Source organism: Lynx canadensis, chromosome B3, assembly GCF_007474595.2.
Source record: "Lynx canadensis isolate LIC74 chromosome B3, mLynCan4.pri.v2, whole genome shotgun sequence".
Lineage (NCBI taxonomy): Eukaryota > Metazoa > Chordata > Mammalia > Carnivora > Felidae > Lynx > Lynx canadensis.
In genome coordinates, this window is record NC_044308.2 from 121,881,182 (window position 1) to 121,897,194 (window position 16,013).

At 43.8% G+C, this 16,013-nt stretch overlaps 1 protein-coding gene across 1 annotated transcript in view; it reads right to left on the reverse strand.

Annotated features, from left to right (window-relative positions):
- Nucleotides 1-15,994, reverse strand: part of POMT2 (protein O-mannosyltransferase 2) — a 45,866-nt gene extending 29,872 nt beyond the window's left edge. Inside the window, exons 1-5 of the mRNA XM_030319662.1 lie at nt 15,408-15,994; nt 9,483-9,567; nt 4,341-4,445; nt 2,261-2,369; nt 414-522 (exon numbers count right to left, since the gene is read on the reverse strand). Coding sequence (XP_030175522.1) covers nt 414-522; nt 2,261-2,369; nt 4,341-4,445; nt 9,483-9,567; nt 15,408-15,865 — 866 coding nt within the window. The 5' untranslated portion in view covers nt 15,866-15,994. The remainder of the gene's footprint in view (nt 1-413; nt 523-2,260; nt 2,370-4,340; nt 4,446-9,482; nt 9,568-15,407) is intronic.
- Nucleotides 15,995-16,013: the final 19 nt, after the last annotated feature.

The following is a 16,013-nucleotide window of genomic DNA, read 5'->3' on the forward strand; positions in this document are numbered from 1 at the left end:
AGAAGGAAAAGAAAAGAAAAGAAAAGAAAAGAAAAGAAAAGAAAAGGAAAGGAAAGGAAAGGAAATGGTGGGGTGGGGGAAGGCACTAGGACTCCCCCATGATATCCACAAACCCCTACCCAAATCCACCCCATTGTAAAAATAATAATAATACTCTTAAAAAAGACAACTGACATTTTCTTAATCTCATGTAAGGCAAAAATACATAGAAAACATTTTAAAATATATTTTTATGATCTAAAATGGGCAATCTAAGTTCTAAAAAAAAAAAAAAAGTATGCTTGCCTTAAGTTCAGCTTTAAGACAAGTCCTGAAGGCATCTACCCTGTCTCTGGCCATTATAGAAATTTTGGAGTTTCCACAGCTTCTGACCCCACCCCCATGCCAACCCCTGAAAAGATGGTGTTTCTGACCTGTTGGCACAGGAGTTGTACTTGACCATGCTCAGCATAGCAGCCATGATGAAGAACATCAAGATGGGGTCAAGGAGGATGTACTGGGACAGAGTGAGGCATCCTGTGTCTGAAAAACATGAGCTCAGTGGTCAAAAATGTAGAATCAGAGATGGGCCCCTCTGAGAACCAAACACCCCAACAATAAGAAATAGTGCCCCTTACACTTAATCGCATGTAAGCATTTATGCAGTCAAGACCAGATAAGCCACTGAGTCACCAGGGAGGTGGAAGGCCACAGCTTTGGGGTACACCGAAGCCCAGGAGTAGGAAACTGTATCTCACACTGCTTTCAGACCCATGACCCAAGAAAGGACCATGTCTTTCAATCAGATGGAGCAGTCCTGAGACGAGGGCTCTTCCTCATTTCCACCAGCAAACGGGGAATTCTGCCGCCCTGCTTATGTAACCGCAAACTACCTATACCTAGGGTAGAGTCTTAGATTTACATGAAGTCTCTGTTGGGAGCTGATCCTCCACACAGGCACCAAAGTATCATTTTTAAAACAAAATTTCATTACATCAAGCCCCTGCTTAAAACCTCCAAAGTCTTGCCATCTCACTCAGACTAAGCAACCCCTCATGACAGCTGCCAAAGCCGGCACGGTCTCCCTCCCTGTGCAACCTCCTCTCCCAGCACTCTCTGCCTCACAGACTCCACTATGGCCACACTGGCCTCCTTACTGTTCCCTGAAACCACTAAGTGCTGCCCTGTACCAGGACCACTGAACATGCCGTTCCCTCTGCCTGATCTCTCATGGGTTAATCCCTCAGATCTCTCCATGGGTTAATCTTCTGCTTCACTCAGGTCTCTGCTCAAGGAGGTCACCTCCTCAGGGAGCTGCTCACTGGCCACCCTACCTACAACAGAATCCCTCCCCATTACTCTCTCCCCTATACCACTCTATTTTCTACATCGCACTATTGTTGAAGTTGTTACATTTCAGACTTACTAATTTACTTGCTTATTTATCATCTGCCCCACTTGAAGGTTAGCTTCATGACAGCAAAATGTCTCATCAGCATACCCTCTGAGGCCAAAAAAAGTGGCATGGCACAGAGGAGATGTTTGAAAAATAGTTATGGAATGAAAAAAGAATAAATGCTGAATGGGTGAATAACTGAAAAAGGAAATCAAAGACACAATCCTCTATAGAAAGGCCCTATAATCTTGCAATATATCTGTCAGAACAAAGCCAGATTCACCCATGAAATACCCACCTAACTTGGCCTGGACTTCTTTAAATGTAAATTCTATGAAGTCATGAACTCACTTTCACAAAAACAAGAACAGCACAGGATCAATTTCTATGGATCAGCTCTCATTTATCCATGTGAGAAATAGCCACAGAAAATATTTAAGTTCTCATTTTGCCACCTCCTGCCACCCAGCTACTTCTGAGACATCTGTACTTGCATTCAGTTGAAATCAGTTACCGAATGCGAACTTATAGTAACCTGAGAGAAACAGAATTAGAATCATAAGCCTCCTTCAAATACATAAATGCACACATGCACACACACAAATTTATCTTCTTATCTACACCAAAGTCAAATGTGGATAACTTGGAGGTAATCTATTCCTTGGGATTATGTATGCGAGCTCTCTCCTCTAATAATATAAAGGCTTGCTACATACAACTATTCATATATGTAAATATTACTGGTGAAGAAAATAAGATTTGTAATACTTTACCCAATCCTAAAGTTACTGGGCCCGTGGATAGGATCCTTAAATATATTGATTTCTAACTATATTCATACTGGGGCAGTCAATTTCCTAAGAAATATGGCATAAGACAACTTACCAAAGGTGAGAAGGGCAGCAGTGAGCAGTGCTGCTGGGAGGGACTTGGACAGCTCCAATACAATGAGGTAGGCAAAGGGGACCAGCAAGGAACCAAGGAAAGCACAGAACTATGGAAGGAAAAGAGAAGCAGTCAAACAGCCAACTAAGCTAAGTATCAGAGACCTACTTGACTTGGTACAAACTAATGTTTAAAATGGAGGACTTTGGGGCACCTGGGTGGCTCAGTCGGTTAAGCATCCGACTTTGGCTCAGGTCATGATCTCACAGTCCGTGAGTTCGAGCCCTGTGTCAGGCTCTGTGCTGACAGCTCGGAGCCTGGAGCCTGCTTCAGATTCTGTGTCTCCCTCTCTCTGACCCTCCCCCATTCATGCTCTGTCTCTCTCTGTCTCAAAAAATAAATAAACATTTAAAAAAACTTAAAATGGAGGACTTTGATGCAGGCGTGACTTGGTGACCTGAAATCACCTGGAATATCTATAAATAAGAAAGGGCTGGTGTGACAGTGAATCATCATATCAAGCAACATTCATGTGCCTACTGAGCACCAACTTGAACACTGATATGAAATCAGCAAAGTTCAGCCAAGTAGATGTGGGCAGGATGGCACAGTGGTTTCAAGTAGGGACTCCGAAGTTGGACTGCCCCATCAACTGCCAGCTGTGACCTTGAACTAGTGTATCTCTGAATCTCAGCCTCCCTATCTATGTAATGTGAAAAATAAGGGTTCCTACCTCATAAGGTTTTCTCTGGAGATTAAATGAGCTAGTTTTATTAGCACACACAAGGTACTCAATAAACATCAGCTTCTATTACAAAACTGTGGGTGCAAGTTGAGAAAGACTTCTCTAAGGTGTTTTCATATTCTAGAGAACTCTAATGTTATTTTTGTTATTTCTCCCTTGGCTCTCTTCTTCGATCACACCAGAAATCACTCTTTAATCTACAGGTTGCATTTTGATTCTGGAAAAAAGATTACCTGACACTTAAGTATCTGGAGAGCTGTATTTTGTTTTGTTTTGTTTGGAACCACCAGCCTTCTCTCCACCTCCCTACCCTGTCCATCAAAAGTAAATAGACAAGCTGGGGGAATGGAAACTCTCACATCTTGGTTGCCACTTTTTATCAATAGAAAGCAATGTATCCTAGTGTGAAAGAATACAAGGCTGTTATATTTGGCCTTCTCAATTTCCACAGTAAGTCCATAGTGAGTCAGACCTATATCCAATTACGTACACTATGTGATGTTCAAAAGTCACTAGGAAGACACAGAATCACTTAAGAATGTGAACTTGAGGGTAGGGGAAAACCTTGTTTAATATGGTATGACCATGCAAATCATCCAATGGTTAGCCCAAATAAGCATACAGCATTTATCCAAAGCGTTTTGAACTCCTTAAGGAGCTTGTAAATAAATACAACCTGCTTTGAGAGCTCCATGTCAGAGGTCAGATTTTGCAGGTTTCATTTAGCTACAGATAAGGGTCCCCACAGAGTTGGGTATTTAGGCCTGGCCATGCTTCATCAAGGCTGGTGCTGGGATTGGGGACAAACATATAGCCTCCCCTAAAAGACTGGAAAACCCCTTTTGGGTGCCTGAACCCTTCACAGGGAAAGAAGCAGGGGCCTGATGGCAGGGGTGTAAAGATGCTAAAATCTTAAGAAGGGCCCTCAGAGGTAGGCAGTGCTCTAGCAGTTGTGGCCATGGAGAGGGATGATGTATAGCCTGTCAATGTGCTGAGGCCAATGTCAGGGCTGCAGGAGACTCCTGGATGCCTGGATCCTAGGTTACTCTCTAACTCAACATCTGAAGCCTCACATGGGCTAGGCAATAGGTGACACTGTGTGCTCGCTCCTACCTATGCAATCTCGGTATTATCTGCGGCCTCCCTTCCCTTCTTACTCACCCAGTTCTGAATCTCTATGCCTGAATATCTACTACAGGATGTGGGTCCAATCATCTTCCCTTCCACTGCCACATAAAGTCCCTTTGTCTACATTTGCTACCCTCCAGGGCTTCCAATTATTATGTTCTGAGTGTGGCCCTGGGGTTCAGTCTAGAGCAAGTCAGGAAGCCTTACTCCTCTCATTCCCATGTAGTTGTGATGCTCATATTTATCCCCGGGCTTCTGGAACAAAAAAGTACCATCATACCCACTCAGGTAGCCAGCAAGACCTATCAGCATCTGAGGAGAGAAGGAGAACAAACAAAAAGATGATGAGAGACTTTTAAGATTCCTCTGTCCCCTGAATTTCCCTCCAGCTGCACCCAGACTTGGTTTCCCTTGACAACTGTCCACAGGAGTTGCCAATGTGACATTTTCTCCTGCAGCTGTTGCAGAGCAAAGAATCGTTTGTCCACAGAGCTCTTTGCTTGAAACAAATACTCTCTTGTGTTGAGGCCAAGTTCTTGGGAATAGGGCAGATTGAACATTTAGGAAGAAAAATCCCACAAAGAAAAATCCCACTGGCAAGGCCAGTGAGGGGCTCTCTCGTTCAGCCTTCTTTCATTTGCTATGAAATAAAACGTGGCAGCTCATGGGGGAAGCCATGGGCAGGGGCTGATTCCCGAAAGACTGATCCACTGAAAGGGAAATGAGATTCCAAGTCAGAATGAGGACGGAGAAAAGTGGCCAAGGAGTTACATACTAGGAATGGGCAGAGGGAAAAAAGAATGCTAAGACAGACTTTCCCAGAGGAGAAAAGTCCCAGTGGAAAAAATACAAAAAGGCCAGAGATCAGTTTCTCTTATTTCTAATATTTCAAAGGAGGGCAACCTTGACACGTTCCAAACCAGAACAAATCAACTATTATACTAAGACTGAGATTTGTGAGTCCTTCAAAACGTTCAAGAAGATCAGCTCCTTCATGTCTATCTTTCCATGGCTATCAACAGTGTAAAAGTCTAGTTTCCACACAAGCAATCAGAAGCTGGTAAGACATAAAAAGTGTCAGCAAATACCAAGCATTTTTAACAGCCCCAGAATGCCCTAGCTGGGCCCCTATGCCCCACTTAGGCTGCGTGGAAGGATAGAGGACATTGGCTGTATTGAGAAAGTTCCTCCCTGAGACGCTGCTCGTGGGTCTGGACCACTGGGTCTAGATCACTAACCAGCTCCTGTTTTACTTTAGTTCTAACCAGTTCCACTCTCTATAATTCCATGGCAAGGAACAGAAGCCAAAATGCTTATAAATGATTATAAAGCCTTGTTAAAAAAAAAAAGAAAAAAGAAAGAAAGAAAAGAAAAAGGAATCCTAGGGCTCAGAAGTTAACATAACTAATTTAATATAAAATAAGAGAAGGAATTGAAAAGACAGAACTATCCAAATACCTAGATGGACAAAAACCAATAGGTGACAATCAAATGGATGTCCCTTCCCACCTGGGATCTCAGAAGACAAATTCGCCTGGAGCTGGTATAAATTCCCAGACTGCTTGGCTGGTCTGCTAGAGTGAAGAAATGCACAGATGGTTTGCATCTCAGCTCTCTGATTGCAGACAACACTTAATATCTCTGAGCTACAAGTAATAAAACCTTCCTTGCAGGGGGTTGGGAGGATTAGAGACAGTGCAATAAGTCAAACGCTGGCACTGTGCCAAACACCAGTTCCCTCACAGTTAAAAGGGTAGCCCTTAAGGTTCAAAGTAGCCCTGAGCTAATTTTCTAACTAACTCGTTCAAATCAATAATAATAATAATAAAAATAATAATAAAAACCCTACTAGAATAATGGGAAAATTCATAGAAAACAAATAATAACGGCTAATTAACATACGAAGAAAATGTTTAACTCAACTCATAAAGACATGCAAATGAAAACAGTGACACACAACTTTTCATTCTCAAATTGGCAATGTTTTGAAAGTATGATCATACCAGTGCTGGCAATGGTGCAGGGAAAACAACGCTCAGACACTGTTGGTAGGAGATATATCGCTATAATATTTTTGCAGAAAAACTTAGCAATATGTAACACAAATTTAAGTGTGCATATCCTTTGACTCTTTAGTTTGGCTCCTAAGAAACTTTTAGATACACCTACATAAATAATTATGAAAAGATAAATGTACAAGGACGTTCATTGCAAAATCTTTTGTAACGTCTGAAAACTGGAAGTAAACATAAATGCCCACCAATTGAAGACGGGTAAAATAATTCACGGCACATCTGTATAATAGAATAATATACAACATTAAAAAGAATGGACTGCAACAGCCATAAGGAAGGATGAGATCATGCCATTTGAGACAACATGGATGCACCCAGGAAGTATTATGCTAAGTGAAATAAATCAGACTAAGGAAGACAAACACCATATGATTCCACCCATAAATGGAATCTAAAAAAAATGAACAAACAAAAACAGAATCAGACCTATAAATACAGAGAACAAACTGGCAGTTGCTAGAGGGAACGGGGTGACGGATGGGCAAAATGAGTGAAGGGGAGAAGGAGATACAGGCTTCCATCTATGGAATGAGTAAGTCATGGGAATAAAAAACACAGCATAAGGACTACAGTCAATGATATTGTAATAGCAGTGTAACACCACAGCTACACTTGTGAACACAGCATGATGTATAAACTTGTCAAATCACTAAGTTGTATACCTGAAACTAATGTAACATTGTGTGTCAACTATAATCAAATTAAAAATAAATTAAATAAATTTTTTTAAAAATGGAGTACATTTTTATGTACTAACATGGAAAGAAGTTAAGATCTATCATGTTTAAAATATAAGTTGAACAATTTTAGTCTGGTCTGATTTATACATGTCAATTGTTCACGTATATGTATAAATATACACACATTTGTATAAAGAATTTCTAAGAAAACATTTAAGAAACTAATAGAAATATGGGGAAAGGTAGCTTGTGACCTTTTACTTTCTTCTGTGCAGATCAAATTTTTCACTACATGCAGGCATTTTTCTTTAACCCAGGGCTGGGGGCCAGTGTGGAGTAGCAGGTATCAGCCTCAGTACTGTAGGAGAAAACTTCCCATTTGCAACTTCAAGGGGCTTTCTGAGTCTTTGACTGGTTTGGCCTTAGAACCTATGAAAGCTGCTGTGTTCATCACTCTCTTTCAACCAGGCAGAGCACAGGACCATCAGGAGATAAATCGGTGGGGCAGGGGTGGTTTAGAAAGAAGCCTTACATTTCTCCCTTCACACAGGGATGTGAAGCAACGAGGGCTTAAGTAAAAACAAATCAACCAATATTCCACATGCTTCACTGTGCTTAGCACTGGGGGACTCCAAAAACACACAGGCAGTCCCCAGCTGGAAAATTGTGCTGGCTCTCCTAGGAAAAATCTCCTCCACTGCTAGCCCAGTGCAAACATTCAACACATTCCACTGCTTAATTGTATGGTAGTAACAGATGTCATCCGAGTACTAGGACAAGGCAAGTTTCATGAGGCAGTGTGGTAGAAGAGTTGAGAGTAGACGCTAAGCCAGCCTAAACCTTGACTCTGCCACTTAGGAGCTTTCCTCCCTATGGCAAACTTCTTTTCCTCCCTGTGCCCCAGTTTCCCCACTGGCAAAATGGAGATACAATGGTATCTACTTCATAGCTTATTCTGAGGATGATATAAGATAATGTATGGAAAATAACTAAAACAGACTAAGTTTTCAATTGCTCTGATTTTTATTGCTGTTATCTTTAAAAGGAGACAGAAAGAGGCATAATATTTTTTTTGAAACTTTTTTGAATGTTTATTTATTTTTGAGAGAAAGAGAGAGTGCAAATAGGGGGGTGGGACAAAGAGACAGGGAGAGAAGAATCCAAAGCAGGTTCCAGGCTCTGGGTTGTCAGCACAGAGCCTGATGCGGGGCTGGAACCCACAGACCACGAGATTATGACCTGAGCCGAAGTTGGACACTTAATCAACTGAGCCACCCAGGTGCCCCAAGGCATATTTTCCACTCTGGCTCTGGGCTCAGAGCTAATTTTGAATTTTTATTTAATATTTATTTTTGAGAGAGAGACAGAACATAAGCAGGGGAGAGGCAGAGAGAGAGGGAGACACAGAACCCAAAGCAGGCTCCAGGCTCTGAGCTGTCAGCACAGGGCCCAGCGTGGGGCTCGAATTCACGAACCATGAGATCATGACCTGAGTCGAAGTCAGATGCTTAACTGACGAGCCACCCAGGTGCCCTGTGGGCTCAGAGCTAATTTTGAAATAAGCCACCATCCCACCACCCCCTCCAACCCTCCCTGGCCCCTACCCAGTGCTCTTGCGCCCCTAAGCCTGCCTATCACAGCCTACCACCCCTGTCTCTCCTCACCCATGCCTTCATCCCCAAGTACTCCATGCTCCAAGATGACTCCCCAACTTCCTAACAGACGAGTTCCTGTCCCCCTTGGTGCTAATGATCTCAGCCTTCATTTAGGAAGAAAAGGCTGATCCATTAGCTTTCTCAGAGGTGGTTGTTTTTAAAAGACTAAAATGAATTCGGATTGTGGGATTTCTAATTGTAAAACATGTGAGAGGTATAGGTCAAAGAATGTGCATGCTGGGAGTGGGGAGGGGGAAAGGTGTTGTGCTCCCTTGTAGACAGTCAGCTGCCCTAAGCAATCTCTGCTTTATGCAATATGTTCCTTCTCTTCATTTCTTTTAGTTTTTGGAATTGAGATAAAATCCATATACCATAAGATTCACCATTTTCAAGTGTACAATTCAGTGGTTTTCAGCATACTCACAAGGTTGTGTAACCATCACCTCTACCTAATTCCAGAACATTTCATCACCCCAAAAGAAATCCCATACCCATTTGCAGTCACCCCCCAGTCCTTCCCCACCAGACCCTGGCAACTACTAACCTGGTTTCTGTTTCTGTGGATTGGCCTATTCTGGACATTTCATATAAATGGAATCATACTATGTGGCCTTTTGGGTCTGACATCTTTCACTTGGCATAATGTTTACAAGACTCATCTATGTTGCAGCATGTATCAATACTTCATTCCTTTTCACGGATGAATAATATTCCATTGTATAGCTAGCTGTACCATATTTTTTAAATATCCATCCATTGGTCGATGGACTGCCTCCCCATTTCTGAGCCCAGAGGACTCCTAAAAACACCAAAGATTTACCATGTAAGCAGCTGGACTGGAATGTCAGGGATTTCTTTCCACAAACCCAAGAATTAAATACAAGATTGAGACTCTGCTCCAACCATTTGAAGAGAGCTGTCAGTCGTCACACTGCTTACCTTCCCCAGAGGTGGGTGTACATCAAAGAAAAAGGTACGGTTGATGTAATAACTTCCCATTTTTCCAAAGTGAGTCTCATCCCAACTAAAGGAAAGATAGAGAAATGAGAATTTTTAAATTATCATACAATCCAAATAGCCATAATACAACATTGTTAAAATTACAGTTAAAACCAAAGGCTGTAAGTTTTAATCAGTTAATGAGAAAATATGGATTAAAAATTTTTTGACATGTTGGGACATGTAGCTGGCTCAGTTGGTAGAGTATGCAACTCTTGATCTTGGGGTCGTGAGTTTGAGCACCATGTTGGGGGTAGAGCTTACTTAAAAAAAATTTTTTTGACACAAGTAATTGGAGGAAGACATCACACTGATAATTAACCTTTATTGAGATAGATGAGAAAGGTTAGCAAATATTTACCAACCAGTTAAAAATTTAAGTGAAATCTATACTTGTTCTGTAGCTTGAGCTTCTATTCATTTTATTTATTTTATTTTTTTTTTTTAACATTTATTTATTTTTGAGAGACAGAGCATGAGCAGGGGAGGGGGAGAGAGAGAGAGGGAGACACAGAATCCAAAGCAGGCTCCAGGCTCTGAGCTGTTTGTTAGCACAGAGCCCAATGAGGGGCTTGAACGCACAAACTGAGAGATCATGACCTGAGCCAAAGTCGGACGTTCAATCGACTGAGCCACCCAGGCTCCCCAACTTCTATTCATTTTAATAGAACAGAGTTTTCCTATAAAATAAAAAGGCTTGAGGTAAGGGTTTTCTCTCAAGTCTGTTACCTTCTGACTCCGAGACTACTTTGCTACTAGAAAGCAGATTACTATTGCTATTACAAACTACACCGTGGGGCTATTGAACAGTAAGAGACTACAAACTGGTTGTCACAGGAGTCTAATTTCACTCGTTAACCCTCTGATACTTAACCTGCTGACTATGAACTCACTGAGCTTATTATAATGAACTAATCAGTATATAAAAATTGAGTTAAGAGCCTACCTAGAAGCTATCCTCGTTGCACAAATTATTAAGCAAGTAGATAAGTGATTCTAATATGTTAGCTTTTAAACACAATGCAGAGATCTTGTTCTTCTATATGACCTTTTCACATCCTGCACAAAGACTTTACGGAAGCAGCCCAGTTAATCCGGTACAGCCTGGCTATTTCTGTCAGTTCCTCCCTGCAGCTCAGAAGAACGGTTGCTTTCTAGGGACTAGCCATCCCCAGATCAGCTTCCATAAGCAGTTATTACCAACCTACAACGTAAGGGGCAAAACATGCTTTTCCCCAAAGTGTAGGGCTCTTTTTTTATTCTTTAACTCAGTGGGTCCAATAGTAAGGCAGAAGAGTAAATCTATTTCTGCGTCTGTTTGCTTAATGCTCTGCTTGACACGAAGTAAGAACAGTGACATGGAGATGTCAAAGAGAGAAGTAACTTCTGAGCAGTGTGACAAAATGGATTTGCAGAAAGAAGAGAAATCAGTCCCAGTTCCACCACTTACCAACAGTGCAACCTGGCAAAATCACCCACCCTCTCTGGATCTCTGTTCTTATCTACACAATGAAGACAATAATATCTGCTATGTGCCCTTCACAGGGAAGTATTAGGACTCAATTTAGAAAACATGTGAAAGAACTCTGTAGACTATAAAATCCCATACATTTATAAACTGTCCCAACTGGGCACTATTTAAACTGCCCCAACACCTCTGGTTAGTGTTGAGGTCTGTTTGGAAACATATTGACAAAGGGGTATGAGATTTTTACTTCAAAAATTTCCCAAGTAAAACTAGTAGTAACATTCACGTCTCTTCTTGGCTTTTATTGTGCGTTTGTGTTGGGAGAGACGATCCTCCCTGACTCTCTCTTGCTCCTACAGACCTTGCTGGGTATGCCAAGAATGCAAGGTCCTGGCTGCTCTTCACTCAGGCCATTTCTCAGGATACGTTTGCAGAAAGGCAACCTTGAGAGAAGAGTTAGCATCTTCCTCCGGGACAGAGGGCACTCTTGTTTACTGCTTGTTATAAAACAGTGGATTCCCCAAGCTCAGTATCCCTCAGCTGTGAGGCAACCCACTGCACGTGCAGGCATTCATTCAGACCCATGGCATCACATGGGAATTGGGGAGCAAGAGGAACACATGCCCACCTGCTGATGCTCTCATCTTGCTTGCTGTGCCATGAAAAATAAAGTCTTTTGTCTCTGACCCAGTACTTCGTCTTCTGCCAGCATCCATAAAATAATGACAGGCTAACGTACTAGTTTGTAAGTTGGGTAAAATAAAATCCTAGACCCTGACTGTGGTCACAAGCATAAGATGCCAAGACATACCTTTCCGTAAGAGAAAGGACAAGGGCCCCATAAGCTGGGAATGGAATCTGGTAAATAAATGCCCTTATCCAAGTGGTGGGCAAGGAAGGTAGTAAGAGTCTCCCACCATCTTACCTATTAATGAGGCTGAATGGAGAAAGAAACAGTTTGAAAGCTGCCTTGGTTACTGCTCACTCTTCTGGCAAAATAAGAAAGAGATGTAATCATGACAATGGGGCAGCAAGCCTAGCAGGCGCAGCTAAAAGGCAATATGCATATGGCTGCTGAATCAAGGAGTCTCCAAAGCTTTCATAAGTGGTGCCAGCAGTAAGGAGATCTTGCTATTCAATATAGAAAATTGGGGCAAAATGAACACATTGAAAGCTCCTTGGGTGAGCTGTGTGCTCAAAAGTAAATGTGCCTTGCTTAGTGGCTCAGAACCACTCTCTCCCTGTGTCCCATGATCCCTCCTCCTCTACCACAATCTCAGCTGTGTTAAAAAAATAAATAAATTGGGGCGCCTGGGTGGCGCAGTCGGTTAAGCGTCCGACTTCAGCCAGGTCACGATCTCGCGGTCCGGGAGTTCGAGCCCCGCGTCGGGCTCTGGGCTGATGGCTCAGAGCCTGGAGCCTGTTTCCGGTTCTGTGTCTCCCTCTCTCTCTGCCCCTCCCCCGTTCATGCTCTGTCTCTCTCTGTCCCAAAAATAAATAAACGTTGAAAAAAAATTTTTTTTTAAATAAATAAATAAATAAATAAAATAAAATAAAATAAAATAAAATAAAATAAAATAATTAAAAGCCAAGGTCTCTCTCTCCCTAAAGGGGACTGAAGGCCATACACATGTATCCTACCCCCTGCATCCAGCACTCCACAGTCTCCACTGGGGAATGGCATAATCTTTGGACGGCTGTCACTATAATTACCGATGCAGGCCTATTAGATTTATAAGTTCAAGGGGGAAAAAGCACCCAAATTGACAGGGTCTGAGCCAAGCTCCCAGTGGGGAAGGAAAGGTAAAATGAGCTGTGGGTAAGGCCCCTATATTACTATTGTGGTTCCCACAGTGGGATGTACACTGGCATTGATCCTATAAGTGTCAAAGGGGATTATCCCATTCCGGGACTGCTGTGTGTTGAGTGGTGATCCTATCCTATCCTGGGTGGTCCAGAAGAAATAATATAAATCCCAAGAAGGGAAAGTGAAATCACGGCCATAAAGACATAGGGCAGCTAGAGCCAGGAGAGGCCATTCTCCAGGATAACAGCGCCATCTGCTGGACACAGGTACCAAGCACATACTATTTAAAAGGGACAGCTATCAACCCACTAAGCCTTTATTAAAACTGAGTGCCCGACCCATGAAGGCCTTAGGACTCTTTGGCTTGATACTGCCACCTTAGGGTGAGTCAACTTAGAATCGAAGGCTACAAGGGAAGGGCTCAACAGGCTTGCTGGTCAAATGGAAGTGATATAGCTGGTCTGGCCCTAGGGGCATCTTGATTTTTTATAAGAAGAGGTAGGAGCTCCCACTTTGGAGAAACTATCTTCCACTCCGCCACCTGAAGCAAAACCACTGGCTCAGTGGAGTCTTGATTCACAGAGGTTCCTCTCAAGGCCTGGTTCATTGATAGCGTCCACTGGGCAGCAACAATCATCCGGTCTCAGTAACAACTCTGGAAGGGCAGCTGTAATAATGGTTGATGGGCACAATTGGCTGAATTGAAAGTCATTGCTCTTGCCTTACACAATAGTTTTGAGAAACAGACAAGTTATACTTTTATTGGCTCTTGGGCTTTTACCACTAACCTAGCTTCTGTGTGCCACCTAGAAGACTATATACTGAGAAATTTCAAACACTCCTCTTCAGAGCCAAGAACTGTGGGGGAAAATGTCATGGCTTCCTGTCAATGGGACAATCTGGATCACTCACACAGATGCCCACAGTAAGGACCAGTATTCTGATAAGAGTGACTGAAATCAAGCTGCAGATCAAGCTTGTACCAAATAGACTCCTGCCATTGCCACCTGGATTCATGAATGCCCCAGGCATGGAAACACATCTATCATCATGGACTGGGCACAAAGTAAAGGACTATATGTTTCTGAAGCAGAAGGCATCACTGCGTTGTGGTGACTTGTGACTCCAGCCAAAAGCTGACCAGTTTGTCTTGCAATAAAGGAGGCCACATCGCACTGGGCATTGACTCTGCCCACTCCAAGGAAACTAACTGTTTTAGGACTTTGTTCCCCTCTCCGGGCTATCACTGGTGCCTTACTGTTATGGACACTTTTTCAGGTTACAGTGTTGATGATGCTGTTCCAGTCTAATTATCTGACTCCACATATGTCATTGGGGTCCTTGAAACTAAACAATGTCATTCCAAACCATCCACAGTCTGACAATAGTGCACTTATTATTCCCTTATTATTATTCGCATAATAATGAGCCAATAGTCAAGGTACTTGATGACATTCCATACTCCCTACCCTCCACAGGCATTTGGTATTGTCAAGCACAGAAAGATTTCTAACTCTGCTTCCCTCACCTCCTCCTGGTTCACACACCTTAGTTAAGCAGTTTGGTCACCTAATGCAGTCATCATCAGAAAGTGCTCATCTCCTCTTGGCCAACAACTGGGTAATGATCAGCATAAAAGAGGTGGAGAGTTATATAAACCTACATTTTGAACATTTTAGATTCTTCCTGGACTACTCCTGAGCATGATTTGTCCTTTCCCCTAACAACTCCAGATCAGCAGGGGGGAGGGAGTGGGAGATTCAAACTTAAGCCAATATGCTGATGTTCATCCTACTTCCTGCCCCATGAGTAAGTCCTTTATCTCTGACCCAGGAGTCTTGTGTCTTCTGCCAACACTCATGAAACAATAATAGGCTAATTTATTCACCTCCCAGTAGGATAGCCCAGATAGGTTGATAGCTGGCTTTTTGGTCAAAGAGTTCCATTTCTAACATTCCTTACACTAACTTTCTTGTCAGGGATACTGACAAAACATGGTATCGCTTGTTCACTAATAAATTAACCATTTTCAGATTGTATAAAACTTTTTCTCCTTCTAGTTGGAGACTTTTTAAACTTATCTCATGAAATCTGAGTCCTACAAAATAAAGCCTTTAAGAACACAAGTCTCTCCTCACAAAAGGGCCCCAGACCTGCTTCCTGAGACCCCTGTCATCATCCCTGGACACACAAATTGTCGTCCCCTCTCCCCAGGATGATTTTTGCCTCCCATGATGCCTGGAAATCCTGCAGATTAGGAACTCAGGCTTTAGGGAATTCTATACTAAGAATTTCCAATCCTCCTTGAAAGTTCAAAGCACCTTTAAAAGCCACAATCTGAAAGACCGCTTTATCGGATCTTAAGGAATCCACTGCCAAAGCAAATCCCACTGCCAGAGCAAAAAAAAAGACTCCTCTCACAGAGACTGCGCCTGGCCAAAAGCAACCTCCAGAAACCTGTTTCCCACTCCAGCGCAGCCCCGCCCCTCCTCCTGTGATTCCCGCCCCCTTCGTGCCCCCGGGCCAATCAGAGGGCGCATCCCTCCCACCCGGTTGCCATGGGACCCGCCGAGTCCCTCCTGTCACTCACCAGACGTGCGGCGGCTCGTCCAGACGGTGGAAACGGGTGGCGAAGGACAGCAGCGTGACCAGGGCCAGCAGGGCCCACCGGCCAGCTGCCTCGAAGTGCCGCGAGCCCCAACCAGGCCGTTTGCGGCTCCGCGCTGCAGGCTTGGCGGTCTCGTCCGGGCCCACAACCCTAGCAGTCTGGGGCCCACAACGGCCCCGCCGGGGACGCAGCTCGGACCGGGCCGGGCCTCCGCCCACCGCTGGTGGCATCCTGCCCCTCCTCAGGATCGCCCTCCGGCCCACCGGCACGCTCGGTCTTGCGAGCCGCCCGGTCAAGAAGTCATCCAGGTCCAGCTCGGGGTGCCCTGGGAAATGTAGTTCCCTGCGCCGGCAGCGGGCCCCGGGGCCACGGCCTCTGGGCTGGGCAGGGAGTGCGGTCGCCGTCCGGGCCGCTAAGAGGCGGCTAGTGGCGCAGAGCATGACGGACCGCGCGGGCCCGGCGGGCCGGCCAGGGAGAAAACGGGCTCAAGGAACTGCAACTCCCAGCAGCTCCGGGAGTGGGGGCGTGGCGGCAGGGCGGGGCGAGCCAGAGGAGCCCTTAAAGATCATTCTAGTCCAACCCCTAGCT